This window comes from Cebidichthys violaceus, unplaced genomic scaffold, assembly GCF_023349555.1.
Source record: "Cebidichthys violaceus isolate CVI_PGR_0920_01 unplaced genomic scaffold, fCebVio1.0.p SCAF_9, whole genome shotgun sequence".
NCBI lineage: Eukaryota > Metazoa > Chordata > Actinopteri > Perciformes > Stichaeidae > Cebidichthys > Cebidichthys violaceus.
Window position 1 is genome coordinate 11,339,826 of NW_027176975.1, and position 15,994 is coordinate 11,355,819.

Sequence of the window (15,994 nt, forward strand, 5' to 3'; positions counted from 1 at the left end):
AGACAGAGGAGTTCACATCTACAAGTACATCTGCATAGTACTTCAATAAGATCTCAATAAACACGAGACATCTGTATTCATCATTTGCCTTAACGGATATGTGTTTTAGTGGGTGAATCAGACACTACCTTGTTGTCCATGTCTTTCTTCCCTACAGCTGATTGGAGAGCGTGCAGCAAGGCGTCCACCAACCCCTCGCATTCCCTCAGTCTGCGCCGAGCCTCTGCCCCATCTGAGCTCACATTTCTTCAGGAAAAAAAAGTCAGAAACACAAACTGTTAGTCGGCATCAACCAGATATAACTACACCGCTAACCGAACCTGCAGCCATTTGGCAGCAGATGATTCAGATTGTGAGGGTATCTATATGTATCTTCATGTACTGTACGTATATACAATACAATATACTAAGATCTGTATGGTATTTGAAGGAAGTCAATATGTGAGCGAAGTCATTTTCTTAAATTCAAACATATTTATGATCCCCCAAATCTGCCAAACCACTTAAGCAAGAGGCAACACTATCTACAACTGCTAGTGGTATAATTGTTAATACAACTGCTACTAGTACTACTTAATGGATAGTAGCAAGAAAAATCAAGCTTATTTAATCATGAAAAATGTAAGTCAACAAAACATCACGGGTGACATAGGCACATGTGACTACATCGCCCAGCTGTTGTGTCAGTACCATGGACAGCGCTGTTGATTGTAGGGGGTTCTTATGTCACAACAGCGCCGTCCAGAGAACTGAGACAAAGGGAGCGGTGGAGAGCGATTGACAGACAGACAAGGGTTTCTTATCCTGCTTGCTTAACGTGGTTGTAACAAACAGGACTTATAAAACTAACAACACAGATTAACATCCCTATTAAAAAACTGAGCACCATAAAAGATGCTTTTGTTGTTGTTTATTCATTCATTTAAGCGTGCAACATTACTAGGATCTAGTATCATTAACTTTAATGATTCCCATTTGAAGACATTGACAGACTGGACAATTACTGGCAGATGTATGAAGATTAAAAAGTCCAATATTAGCAATCTAAAACCTGTCTGAGCCAACCATGTGATTTTCAGGGTTTGCATGAGGCCCGTAGCCTTTATCCTCCCTGTCTGCCTCAATAGTACAATGTAATAAAGCCAGACTGCTTCAGGAATAATCTTAAAAGAATGATGAATATAAATTTCATTTTTGCTACAAAGGGAAATGCCATCTGTGTTACATCAGCCTGTGCCCTTAGCAGAGCTCCAATAAGCACACTGGCAGCAGAGCGGGTGCAGTCTTAGTGATGCTGTCTTACTGACTGTGAAAGGCAATGCTTTAAAGAGGGTTAAGAGAAAGCTGGAGCTCCCTGCTCCTCACCGGGGACTTCATTTATGAGGGCTTCCAACCCACCTAATCCCATTAGCCGACCCCCAGTTAGTACTGGGGAAGAGTGGCAGCCTGGTGGTGGTAAGCAGAGCTGGAGTGCTTTGTAGTGCTGTGTGGACAGAAACACATAACCAGTCCTACAACACTGCTACATAATGTTCCTGTTTCACAAAAAACAGACACAACTGCAAAGTCATAATGCTCTGTGTTGGACTTATATTAGAACTAGTGCAGTGCCCGATACAGATACATATACATATACACATACACATACAGACTCCATCTCATTCCATTTTAGTTTTTATCATTGATTTCCAAGGCAGAATGGATTTACACCTCCACCTATTGACCTATACAAAGAGTAAAACTCTAAACACACAAACAAACACAAACACATAACCTGCCTTACACCTTCTTATCCTCTTGGCCAGTGCATGAGTATCTCTGCCATTCGTCTTTGGATTGGAAACCCACAGAACTATCCAGCAGTTAGTGCTAATTCAAACTAATCTTTGGTAGAGACCAGGCAGACAGCACCGGACATCTGGACCCGCTCATAAACTAAACCCATTCGTCTCCAGCTGTCAGAAAATGGTCACCACCTCCCCTGTAAATGGATCCGAAGGAGCAAGCGCCTTGGATTTATTTGACAGGAGTGTGTTTCAGGGCAGACAGACTGAAGAGTTTTATTGTCAGCTGTTTCATTTTCAGGAGTCTTTCAGGGAGCAGTTGCCTCGGTCGAAGGTTTATGGACGTGTGCATCTGTCAGTGGAGACAGTGTGGGTAGGCACTGTTATCACCGGACAGGTTATCTGGTGGTGTGATAATTTGTGTGTGCGTATGTGTGTGTGTGTGTGTGTGTGTGTGGGGGGGGTGTCTATAGGTGCTGATGATTATTGATCTATCTGGGAGTGTTCCATCTGTTGTTGTGTTATTGCACATTCTCTTCGTGTGACTAACTTCCATGGCACCCTTTCACAGTGATTCTTTATGTCAACCTGCATAACATGCACACACATGCAACCCTATTAACTTCAAATAACTCCACAGATATCTGCTATAAGAATTTAATTTAATAAACTAACAAAACAAATAACAGTGAAGTGAAAGATGTGACATATATGAAGTAAGAACAGTAGAAATATTGTACAGTAATAGCATAAAATAACAGTTTTAATTGGTCAAATCTGTATCTTTTATTGCGTTTAAATGTCAATTGAGCTATGGTAATAGCTTTTCAAGATGGATTCTGTTCTTATCCAATAGCTTTTCCTTGCATATGAGGTATTCTGGCATGGTTAGCTTCCCCTTTACACAAAAAGCCTGAAGCCAAGTAGCTTTAAGTTGAATTGGCTGTCTGAATCTGAAATTTTTTGTTAGTTCTGTTAACAGAGTCAACCTGCAATGGCTTCCTCTGAAATTCGCTAGTTCTGACTGCTGTACTCCAGGAAAAAGTACGTGCTGGAAAGCTTATTGCATCACTACGATAACCAGCAACCATGATGTATCATGTCACCAATCCTAGCAGCAGAATAACAATAGCATATTCAATTGGGGTTTCAGCCATGCTAACACTATGCTGGTTGTAGTGATCTCAAAGCCGGCTGGTCAGTCAGTCAGTCCACCACTTTGGTCCAGACTGAATTGTCTCAACTATTAATGGACTGCCATGAAGATTGGAAGATAGATACTGCTGAATTGGGTGATCCACTTATCATTTAACACAACTGCAAGATTGAGACTTGTGGTTTTGTGTGAAATGGACTGCCATGAAATATGGTAAACAAATCCATGTCCCCCTCAGCATGAATTGTAACAACTCTGGTGATCCCCTGACACTATCATTCTGTCAAAAGGTTGATTTGTCCTATACTTTGGTTTATGGCCAAACACCTGCAACACAAATTACATTCCCATCAGCCACAGTAGTACTTTGTGTTTATTACTAATTAGCAAATGTTAATACAACACCCTAAACTATAATTGTGGATATGGAAACATTAGAGCACACCTGCTAAACATCAGCACGTTGTCATTGTGAGCAAGTTAGCATTTAGCTAAAAACAACACTGTGTCTTGTTAATACTTGTGTTGCTGTTTTAAAACTGTAATACAGTTATGTCATGTAGTGTTGTTGCTTGTAGCAGTTTTAATACAAATATTTAATTAATATCAAAATATCTAGCAACAGTTTTATCATCCTTCCGTGGATGTTCGCTACAAGTGAAACATTAAAATGTACAGTAATAAAGGAAATGAGCTAATCTTGCGGTCCCTGTTATTAACACAAATCATTACTAAATACCATCCACTCATTTACAGTAGTTTAGAAGAGGCAGTAGGTATGGTATACATGTGTTTGAAACATGCAGTAAGTAAGTCATTATCTGATTCAGACCCCAACATTTTCAGATCAAGAGACATTTTAGAATACTGGGCCGAGGCAAAGCATTTTTTGTTTCCTTCTCTAACAGCAGATAGATTTTCTGCCGATGACATTACAGAAAAAAACATGCTAACACTTCAATTTTGATGGTGACAAAATACCAAATGACAATGATAGGGCAGTTCTAAGAGAAACAGGAACATTCTCATTTCTTTGACAATCGAGTGCAGAAAAACAGCACAGACACGGACGGCATGTCACTGAATGTGCCTATAGTGTGTGTGCTTTATCAGATGAAGTGTGGGTGTGAAGGACGCTCAGAGTCATGTGGCCATCAGAGGACAATAGAGCAGTTGAGACGAATAGACTGGAGATGGACTCATGGAGACTGATGGAGATGGATGGAGTTGTGGCTGTCCTCCGCTAACGTCCTGCAAGGTCAACGACAACGCTGCCGAGTGTACCCTGGGGTTGGGTATCCTTTACGTTCTATCGATCCTGATTTCCTGTCTAGACCCGGCAGCAGACATAAATCTGTGGGTGGGCATTTGATTTCCGTAAGCGGGCCCGATGTAAACATAATAGGTGGCGCACGTGAGTGTATTGATCAGGTTTATTATACAATTATGAACACATCCTCCTTATCTATATACGTAGCATATGCGTGTCTGATTTTCTGGATACAGCAGTGAAGTCATTGACAGTAAATATACGTCAGCAGAAAAGACAGAGTACCTGGACTGCCGAGGAAATGGAACGCAGCTATTTTCTGGACCACATCCAAGAAGTGGACGTAATATCGGACCAGCAGAGCGATACAGGTACTATTAATATAAACCATTCAGGCTTAGCCAACTGTAAGAGTGTCCAGGGGGGGATAAAAAGTATAAGTATAGTATAGCAAGTATATTAATGTATATATATATATTTTTTTTAAATAGCAAATACAACAAAATTATTGGCCGATACATGACGTGACTATATCGCCCAGCTGTTGTGTCAGGACCATGGACAGCGCTGTTTGTTGTAGGGGGTTCTTATGTCACAGCAGCTCCGTCTAGAGAACTGAGTCAAAAGGAGTGGTGGAGCGCGATTGACAGACAGACAAGGGTTTCTTATCCTGCTTGCTTAACGAGGTTGTAAATAGTTTTTTTTGGTAATGATAGGTAAGTTAAGGAACAGTCAACGAAAGAGAGAGAGAGAGAGAGAGAGACAGAGACACAGAGAGAGAGAGAGAGAGAGAGAGAGAGGAGAGAGAGAGAGAGAGAGAGAGAGAGAGAGACTTTCAAACAGTTGTTTCTATGCACCTCCCCCTGCTGGTTTTGACTGTTAGCATCGTTCATAAATATAAAAAAGGGCTCCCTCTTAGTAGGCTCTGTTGGAGTTTACAGTGTACAGGGGATGGGATCACACATCACAAGCTCCTGACTCTATGGGGGGGCACAGCAGCTCTGTGGGCGGCCAGCCCCCCCCCCCCCCCCCCCATGCCCTGCCTGATTTTGCCTTTTATCTAATCCTTGTTCAAATTCTCTCATATTATCTGAGCCAGAAAATAGACTAAAATGTGATAAAAGCCAAATAACAAAAAAGCCCTTAATATCAGCAGATTTACACTGCTGGAAACTCAAATCATAGACATGTTTCACGTAAGACTTTTCAGCATGTCACAGTTGGTAAAGCACAGGAGTGAACAATAAAATGAATAACGTCTGAATTTCATTTAGCTGCTTCAGTTTCAGAGCTGTGGTATTGTGCATGCTGGCTTACTGTCACAGCTCACTGAAATAGAACAGAGTCATTGTTATTAGTCACACTTGTACCTTTCCTTCTATGACAAGTCAAAATGACTGCCATGAAAAAGACTCGTTATTCAGTCTGAAATCATATTCGTTATTGTATTAATTTTGCTCTGACAAATCAGAAAGTCATTTTCAGTTGATACAGAAGCTGCAGTCATTGATGGGACAGGTTGTCATGTTGATCAAAGACGCTGCTTCTATCAGCTTTTTGACATTTTTGTCACACCTGTATGTCAAGCTGGGTTTTTGTCCTGTCTCCACATTTGTTTTGTGACTTCCTGTTTTATTTTGGAAATTAACTCTCCTCTCGTTTCAGGTTCCTTGCCCTTCCTCATGTGTCACCAGTCTGATTGTCTTCCCTGATTCCTGATTGTGTCCACCTGTTCCCCCACTTCCCTCATGTGTACTTATAGTCTGCGTCTCCCCTTGTCCTGTGCCAGTGTGTCATGTCCTTTCGTCTTGCACACCCGCCTTATGCGATTATCAAGTCCAAGTCATAGTTTCGTCGGTTCCGAACCTTGTTATAGAGTCCTTGGTTGGCCTTGTGCCGTTTTTTGCTCCACAGCCTTTTTTTTAGTGACTGATTATTTTCTTGTTTCCTCGGTAAGAGAGATTTTGGTTTTGCTTTTTGCCTTTACGACTATTCAGCTCTTCGAGTTAAATCAGAGCTTTTTTACTTGTAGTTTAATACCTTCCTCGAGAAGAGATTTTTGGTTTGGCTTTTGCCGTTTGACTTTGCAGCTCTTTGAGTTAAATCAGACCATTTTTAGTTCTACTTTATTATTTTCTTCTTTCCTCGCTAAGAGAGGTTTTTGTTGGCTTCCCGTTATTTAATACTACCCAGCTCTATTAGTTTAGCCAGAGCATTTCCCGTTCATTCCTCTTCGGAGGAGTTTTTTGTTTCCAGGGATTCCCCTGTGTATTTTCGTTGGAAATAAAAGATTGTCAGCTGAACCTCTACTCTGCGTCCGAGTCCTCCTCAAGAGCTCCCTTCGTGACAATTTTTTCTGTTCCCAATGTTAATCCTGTTCATAAAGCTCAACTTGGCTTTTTTAACTTGGAAAAGCCTGTTAACAAGCAAAACAATCATTAGTGATGATTCAGTTTGAGGCAAAACAACTCTGGTCTAAAGCCATGCTAGCAGCTCTGTGAGGCTATACTAAGGAACAGTGGTGCCTTGAGCTAAATGCTAATCTTGGCGTGCTAACATGTTCACAATGACAATGCTAACATGGAAGTGTTTAATAAGTGTAACGGTGACTATATCCCCATCTTAAATGAGAAAGTTAGCATGCCACTTGATAATTAGCATTAATCAAAAAGTACAAGCTGATAGGAATGGCATTTTGCAGGTATTTGATCATAAACAAAATGATTCAAATTGTGACCTGATGATGGCGCTAGATGAAGTGTTGCAGGTTTCATCAAAGTTATTACAATTCATTCCGAAGGGAACCAAATTGTATGGCAAACCATCCAATAGAAGTGTCACCTGATGGTAGTTATTAGGATTCATCATTTGGGAACCATGGGTGTCTGTACCCAAATGTGTTCCAATCCATCAAGTAGATAAGAGAAAAGACCAAAATAAACACTGTCAATGTTAACATGCACAAGTCACACGTGTTTTTACTTGAGTTGGATATCCTAACATTATATTATCTCTGTATCATTATAAGTATTTATATTATTAAAATTCTGCACTCGTATATCCAGCTTAAAGAAATGTTTTGTCATAAGCATCACTAAACTAATTAACCCTGCCTTCTGATCTGACAAACACTACAAATTTGGAAGCACTGGTGCACATGGAGGCCCATCAGCCGATTGTAGAATTGAAAAGCACTGTTATCCCCATTCTTGTACTGGCATCAGAACCAGCTCTTGATACCCAACCCCAACAGCACCAAAGACAACACACACACACAAACACACACACACACACACACACACACACACACACACAGTTTCCCCTTCACTGAGCCCTCAGTGTAAACACTGTAAATAAGCTGCCTCCTATCGACAGAAGAGGCTATTATAATAAAACTATCCCCGGCTTTATTGAGGTGCAAGCAGTGTCTCTGTTGGTGTAAGTAAACAGATTCTCCCTGGCATCAGCACTTCTCCCCAGCACACAAAAACCTGGCGTCAAGGCAACTGTGGGCTTGGTCACAGTTACCATGGAGACGTATTCTCGTCAGCAGCGGCCGCATCGAGGGTCGACGGAGGGGTGAGCACGGGGGAGATACTGTGACAGCAGAGAGATATGTGGCATCAGGGCTGACACGGTTTGGATATAGTGTTTGGGAAGACGATGAAAAACATACAGTACATACACACACAAAAAGAAAGAGAGAGAGCATGACAGATAATGAAAGAAATCTTGAGAAAGACAATGAGAAACAGGGTTCCCACTGTGGCCCTGATGGAAAATTCCATGACTTCTCTACGACTTTCCACTTATTCCCTCTTGATTCTTTAATGCTGCTCTTCAACTCAGCAGAAAATGTTCTAAAATTACAAGCAAGTTTCCATACTTTCTACAGCCAAAGAAAAAACTAGCTGGAAAGCATCTGATGCAGAGCAATAATGTGTGAAATATATTCTGGTACTTTCTGTCTGAGCTGGATTTGGATGTTATATTGTTCTGGATGTCAACCAGCACATCGCAGCGTCTACTCCAGCAGACGCTCTGCCCTGGATTACAGTCTAGACGGGCTTGAGACAGCACAGCCAGGCGTGAGGCCACATGCACACTCTCTGTCTTTCACAATTTACTACAGTCTGTCATTCTGAGTTGAAGCCAAAATGACTGATTCAGCAGGGAAGGTAGAAGATAAGAGATACTTGGGAGAGGGAAAACTACTTGGAAGTTGATAACAGGAATTCAAGATTCTTGCACTCAAGTCGTCAGCCTCAGCTGATGACAGCATTTATAGACTGAGGCAGAGAGCATGTCTGGCTGAGGTTTTGCCGTGTCTGAGGTGCACTCCACACTCAAATTGCATTGAATTTGAATATCAGGTATTCAGCTCCACGAAATGTGCAGAGTGTATCATTTTGAAAACAGGGAAGCGTTTAGATTTTAAACAGATGTCGAACTGCAACTCATGATTTTTCTCATTATCAATTAAACTACAAATTATTAATTTAATGGCTTGGTCAATAAAATGTCAGAAAACAATAAAAAAATACTCTGACACAATATCAAAGCTGATTCTTAATTGTGAGCTGAACTTGTATATTTCTTGGTGTCCAGTGTGGTGACAGGTTCACTATAGGATCTAACTGCTCAGTGTGGTCATACAGTAGAGTAGTAGACAATACATTCAGGGATTTTGCATCACCTAGTAAACTGTGGAATGCATGCTAATAAAGTGCACAATAACTTTAACAATATGTCCGTAATGTCTATTAACAACCTTTCAAAAAAAACAATGTTGCTAATAAAACCTGAGACAGACACAAGTAGAAGCTGGAGAGGCAGTAATATTATATGGTGATGTTCTTTGCCTAGTTTGTAGGCTATAAATTATATGTGTATAAATGTTTGGGGCACCCCACAGGAAGAAGTAAATTACGGTTACTGCCACAAAATAAATAGGACAAAGATCTTTGTGTTGTTTTCGTGTTTCAGTGTGGACAGCTAACTTTTAGAAAACAATCTGAGAACACCACCATGGATATGACCATGTTTGACACCTGTTTTTATTTTTTTGTGCATTACTGTGGACATTGTTTGACTACAGGTCAGAGGTAAAATGGATTCAGCACTTTATAGTGAGGTAGCAGTTTCCTGCTGAAGAACAGGTTCAAGCCAAACAATCACCCCGTAGCTCTGCTTCATTGGCCGAGAGCAATGTGACTGCAAAGACCAGTATATGTATGTAAGAGGTTTAGGGAAGGGCACATCCAAGTTGTTATCTCAAATTAGAGCCCCCAAGGACTAAAGCAGACCTTCACTTCTTAGAACAAATGGAGCAGACAGGGTCAGAGGCATGGCCAAGTTAGTCACACCACTTTAACATTGAGGTATGTCACCGTGGAACTGGAGAAGTTAACACCACTTTGGATGACTGATCTAAGAACTCCGGTTTCCGATTGCAGTCACTGAAAACACTCAAAGCACAGCATTCCGAGTTCAGTGATGGGAATGTACCGTAGCTCGTACATAAGGGTTAATGACGTACTCAGTAAAAATGTGTTTCATCCCAATTAACACTGATGCTCGTATGTTGTTTTTTCTGACCATCAAAAAGAGAGAGAGTGCTATTCTGAAAAAAAAGTAAACAGACATATTGACTTGTTGTCACGAGGCAACGATTTGCACTGCAGGCTCAATTTATCTTCTCTCAGCCTTAATAAGCTTGCGACTAACTTCATTTGTGTGCTTATTTAATTGTAGCTTGTTCAGTTACCATCTAATGCTACTCATTGGACTCAGGGTGGAGTGGTTACAAAATTACCCAGCACATATTAGAATGACAGGATACAAATAGAGGACCATTTCAAAAACAACTTCCCAAAATGCAGTAGATGGATGTCTTCTGAAGTGATAACACAATGCACCTTACCTGTATGTGATGAAGCTTGGGGCATGTCATTAACAGTTTGTCACCCAGCAATCTGCTGCAGACAGACATTCAGCATACTTCACATACATACAGATAAGAGGCATAGCATCTGCCATATCATGAATTCTTTTAGTAGCTAGGAAATAAAACCTGACCCTGGTCCAACACAATATAGTCTCATATGCGTCACACCTGTCCCCATCTAAAACTGGTATCATAGTAAAAACAAGGCTGTGTGTGTGTTAAGGATCCCCTCTATAAAATCCAGGATGATCTCTAAAATGTGTCCACATGCTGTAAACTTAAATTGACTTTAACCTGAATAAATCTGCCATCTGTCTCCACAATTTTGCCTCATGTCTGTCTGTGTCCTTCCTGATATAAAGCTGCTTTTGTCCAAAAGATTTCAATCTGCTCAAACTTCAAAAGACAGCATCCTGGATTCACACATTTTTCATATCTGGACGTCTTGTTTAAATTACAGTTTTGCTTCCTCTTAGTGCTATTCCCACATTAGACTTCTTTAATCGGAGATATTTTTATTCAATTGATTCATAAACCAATTTGGCTGTAAAATGGCTCCAATGTATCCAATCATGAATCTTAAACTGCAAAGATATACAGTTCACTATCACATATGACATAATAAAACATCAGATCTAGGGATGTTGCAATAACCTCAGTACTGTAGTATTGATGAGCCAACCGCAAGGAATGGCAAGCAACTGCCACAGCCGCAATGTACGCGATTTTTCTTTTTTTAATTCATTTTGCAAGATGAGCACCGCATATGTACACTATGCTAGACACTGCTAAGCCAGCAGTGTAACGAGGTGTTGAGCATCTACTCTGCGCTGAGAGCTGCACATTTGGTGTTTTTCTTCTGGTTGCGGACGGTTGTAAAATGTGCTCGTCACTGGCAGTTGTATACCAAGCTGTCCAATATTCTGTCTCAAAGCGATCACAAAAAAACAAAATGTCCCAACTGGAAAAAAGGCACGCCTCATTGCCCTTCTTTGTTCTGCATTTAACAATAAAGACAGCATTTGTTTTAAAACTGTCATCTTTGTCATTTAACAAAACCCAAAATCAAAAAAACAGACTTTTCTTCTTGTCTCCTACCTGTAGTGCTATACATCAATCTTGATTGTTTTGGGCTGAGTTGCATAGTTATGGAGGTATCGGCCATATAAATGTCTGCCTTCTCTCCAATATAATGGGACTATAATGCACTCGGCTTGTGGTGCTAAAAGCGCAAAAAATTTGAATTTGATGAATTTGAAATTGATTTCAATTTATCAGTCCATCTCTCTGCAACCAAGTTTAACTCAACTAAAACATCTGCAGAATAATTTTTCCTGTAATATTAAAAATGTTAACTTTATTCTAAAGTTTGTGTATATTGTTTTTTTGAAGCTGATATATCTCAAAACCTGAGTACAGGTGAAAATAACAAAAGCATATTTGTTATAAACACTCTTAAACTGAAACCCAGTGTTATCAAATTCTTATTACATACATACATTTCTCTCAAAATCCGTAGCTAAATTCAGACACTATTTTTTAATAATAATCAACATCAGCTGGATTCATGTGTAAATTGCTTTTGGACTAAACCTACCTGAGGCAGCCGGAGGTGTTCTTGAAGACGGTGGTCCACTCGGCGTCGCGGGGCTTTGAATCCTCGTTTGGCTCGTGCTCCCAACCCGAGTGGGGAATAATGACCTCGTTGGTCAGGGTCTGCAGGCCGTGGTTGATGATCACCATCTTCAGGGGTTCATAGGACGACAGATTCCACAAGGTTCCTGTAGGGGAATTAAATAGAAATTAGAAGACATATTAAGAGGATAGTGATAGAAAGGGAAAGAAACAGGTGATTTGGAAAGAGGATTATAGGGAAAAATAGAGAGGATAGAAGAGAAATAAAGAAGAGGAGGAATGAGGAAGAGGAGGAGAGTGAAAGTGATGCAATATAAAGACAGCTGTATAGCGGCAAAACAAACTGTAGTGCAGACTTTAGGATTACAATCAAAACCACATTAAGATTGGAGGTACACCATTTTTGAAAAAGCCCTATTGAACATTATTAAAAAAAAACTGTAATAGTTTATTATTTTCCCACGAGAGCATAGCTGACTATCACAATGTTGTAATCCACACAAAGTTTATAGATGACAATAATCACCGTGATATTTCTATAATCTTCTAATGCTATCGCTATAGGAAAAGTGAGGTTACAGGAAGTAACCTTACGATGCTTAATCTTATTTCTAATGTAATGTAATGTAACTAATGTAGTATCACTTTTGAAATAATATACCACTTGGACCTTAATGCATACATATGCTGTATTCAATAGAGTTTAACTACTTTGGCAAAAAGCACACAGATGTGTATCCATCACCTCCTCTATTTTCTCATCTAAACAATCCAAGCAGGCAAAAGCATTTTATATTTACATGAATACCTCTCTAACAGGCAGCCTATTTCATACTTCTGCAAAGGAGGTAAACTAAACTGAGCTGGGTCCGTGCATCCTGAGGTTTCACAAAAGAGAGGCAGGCAGACAAAGCCGAGCGGAGGACATTGTTGGCAGCATAGCCAGGCAGCCAAACCCCGCAAAAATAAAGGGCTGCGTTAAAGCGTCAGCATCAGATGGGTTTTCACTCAGACACATAGAATACACAAAAATGTTACAACAAAAATAAAAAATAAACTATGACGTCCATGTTTGGTGTGACCAGAGTTTCCATCATCCTGATCTCTCTCTCTGCCTTTGTCTTTTATCACTTATCTCCATATTTCTTTTCTCTTTTTATATTCAGGCATGTAGGCCAGCATGGCGGCATTGGGGCAGGAAAGCTACACTTCCTAACCCAGAGATGGAAATGGTAAATAAAATGAAATAATAAGGACATCGACTAGGCTGGTTGGGCAGAGATATCAAACTAACGAAGTGGGAAGAAAGGGTAAAAAAAAGGAATCTCCACCAACCAACATTGGAGCCGCTCTCTCCAACCCCTTTCCTTTATTTATGATAAAATCATGGTGGACCCTGCAGCTGTCCAGCCCCCCTACTGCCATCCCTGAGCCTAATTGGCTCCATGAGCTGTGTGTCACACCACTGTGACAGCTGGCTGCGTTGGTGAATGGTCCAAATCAGCCATCCAGACTTCAATAGCCAACTTTCAGCTGTGTTTAGAACACCAGCAGGCTCCTGTCCTTTTAGCCTCACACAGTAACTTTGCCTCACGCCGCTCCCTCCACACCTCTTTTAACTGTCCCACGCCTCACAGTTTTAAAAGCCCTGGTCCACAGAGAACAACAACTGGGAGTTACAGTATTAAGATTAAACAAACACACGCAGAAGAGCTCAAAGACAGATGCACTTTGCCTGACATAAAGGACCTGACACACTTGTGCACATACGTAGACACAGACAGCCACAGTCTGCGATTCCCTCTTGCCCCACAATAACAGACCATTAGCAGGGCAATGAAAATGTCTCGCCCCGTTCTTTAAAACAGTTTCTGTACATTTTCCAGATGGTCAATATTTCCTCTATTAAATCTTGCTCTCTGCACATAGAGAGAAAAATAAAAGGCTCGGTGGACAGGCCAGGGCTAAAAATAAATCCAGTCCTTCTGGTGTGGTTGGGCCTGCCGAAAACTGGTTTCCTTCACCAAGACATTGAAAAAGGAAAAAAAAAAACGTATTAGACTTATCTGCATACTGTGTTCTTGTGATATTTTATGCGGCTCATGGCCTTTGCTACTTAAGCCCATCACAGTGGCATGTCTATCGTAACCTCCATTCTCTCTGTGGTGACTAGACTGGCTTCCTGTGCATCACAGACCACCAGGCTACCAGTATCTTACTGGGAAGCCATTAGATGTGTAAAGTGAGGTGTGGCTCCATGGGCCACTTTCACACACAAACAACTTATAGTGATGCAGGATATTGAACACACACTAAAGCCTCAAGCCAACTTAATAGAATCCTGTGAGCTTAACAGATCATGTTTATGACTGGAAGTTCAGTGAGAATATTTAACATTTTGACATCAGTGTGAATGATGTGCTGTGATTTCACTAAATAATTGTACTCCTTATATATCCCTATATAGACACCAAACTCTACCTCAAACTATCCACTTATTGTTTTCTAATCAATGCCAAGGGCCTACGGATAGAAATTAGCTAGTAGCTAAATCTGGAACAAAGCATATTTTCTCCTTTTTTAAATTAATGGATTTTGTACCTGGTCGCTGATATACAGTAAATAAGTTTAATAACAAACTAAACAAATCTGATTTACAGAGCTTGTTGGGAAAACATGACCTGAGAGTAAACATTGCCAGAGAGGCTAATTCGAGAGCAAAATGCCCCCTATGCTCTAAACAAACAATGTTCAGGTAATTACATTGTTGAATGAAGGCTGGTTTAATTTTGTGCTCCATGCGTTCATACCTCTACAAATTTAAAATTGATTTTTTTTTTGTCCCCCCCAACCACTTTCATGGTACGTTAAACTTGCACAAAAACAAGCTGAGATGTTATTTAAACATATGGATGCTCTTTCATCGGCATAATCAAAGCTCTGATTGAAGAAATTACACCAGTATTATTTAATAACATGTTTGTTTTCTGCTTTGATTGCATATTGTTATCTACCCAGACCTACCCATGGTTCAAGCCAGGTGTGTGTCTGTTCAGGCTGGTCTCAGCCAGGATATCACACGAACCGTTGTATGAGGATACGTTGGTCTGTTTCAGTGTGTAGTTGTTGAGTCAATGGTTAGTCAGCATTGTCTGCATGTTTATTGTCGTTCAGGCTTTAGATGATTCTACCTTCAAGTGCCCCTTCATTTTCTTCCTTCCTGATTGCACATTTGAGTGCTTTTGGTTGAAAATAATAAGTATTATTAATAAGTATTACCTTATTATAATAGAGGGTGTACCTTATTATTAATAATAATAAGGTACACCCTCTCAAGTATTACTTGAGATATCACAAACATACACATACTGTCAGTTTCTTCAGAGGTCCTGTGCACTTCTACTATAATCAGAGTTTTCCCTTGGTAGCAAAAACATCAGGTATCACAGAAAACTTCACATTGCTCACCGACAATGGTTGACATGAGCTTGACTCATTAAAGTTATTTCTGGTACTGCAGCAGTCAAAGCAATATCTAAACTTTCTGTGGCGCACAGTTTTAGCTCATGCATTTAAACATATCTGCATACATGCAGGAGTGAGAGAGCCAATGTTTCATTATTGAGAATTATGAGTTAATTGCAAATGAATGGCCCAACACAATGAAATCCAAATGAGAACAAGTTAACAACAAGATGTGATTTTTTTTTTTGTTGTTGTAAGGGAGCAGGGGAGTCATATTAAAAACTGCAACAACAAAAAAGTGGATTTTTGCTATTTTATTCAGTTTATTATATATAATTTGCACTGTGGTAATTGATCTTTTAAAGTCATATTTGACTTTTGGCCCTCCGAAAGTATTGTTTTTAGTAAACCACCTACTTCTTCCCTGGAGCATATTTTCTCCACTCTCTCTCATTTATTTTAACCACAAAGCATGCATGAGAGGGAGTATCAGCACCCAGGCATGAATCACATTAACAACAAATGTGCTCTTGTGGTGTGTTAATGATGACATGTCTGCCTGCCAGGCTGATGCCTTGATCACCCCCATTAGCATCAGCTTTACCTGTGACGAGCAACATTCAACATGCAGTCAGCACATAAAGAGCGATGTGAGCTTACGGAAGGGAAGCAGTGAATAAAGAAAACACATGTCTTAAGTGTCATACACTGCACGGGAAATACCTACACCTAGGAAC

The 15,994-nt window shown here is 40.2% G+C and overlaps 1 protein-coding gene across 11 annotated transcripts in view; it reads right to left on the minus strand.

Moving 5' to 3' along the window:
• The window catches only part of arvcfb (ARVCF delta catenin family member b), a 210,177-nt gene that overhangs the window by 43,733 nt on the left and 150,450 nt on the right, over positions 1-15,994 (minus strand). For all 11 annotated transcript variants that reach the window (XM_068703421.1, XM_068703422.1, XM_068703426.1 and 8 more), the window contains 2 exons: positions 11,755-11,938; positions 129-246 (listed from right to left, as the gene is read on the minus strand). In XM_068703421.1, coding sequence (XP_068559522.1) covers positions 129-246; positions 11,755-11,938 — 302 coding nt within the window. The remainder of the gene's footprint in view (positions 1-128; positions 247-11,754; positions 11,939-15,994) is intronic.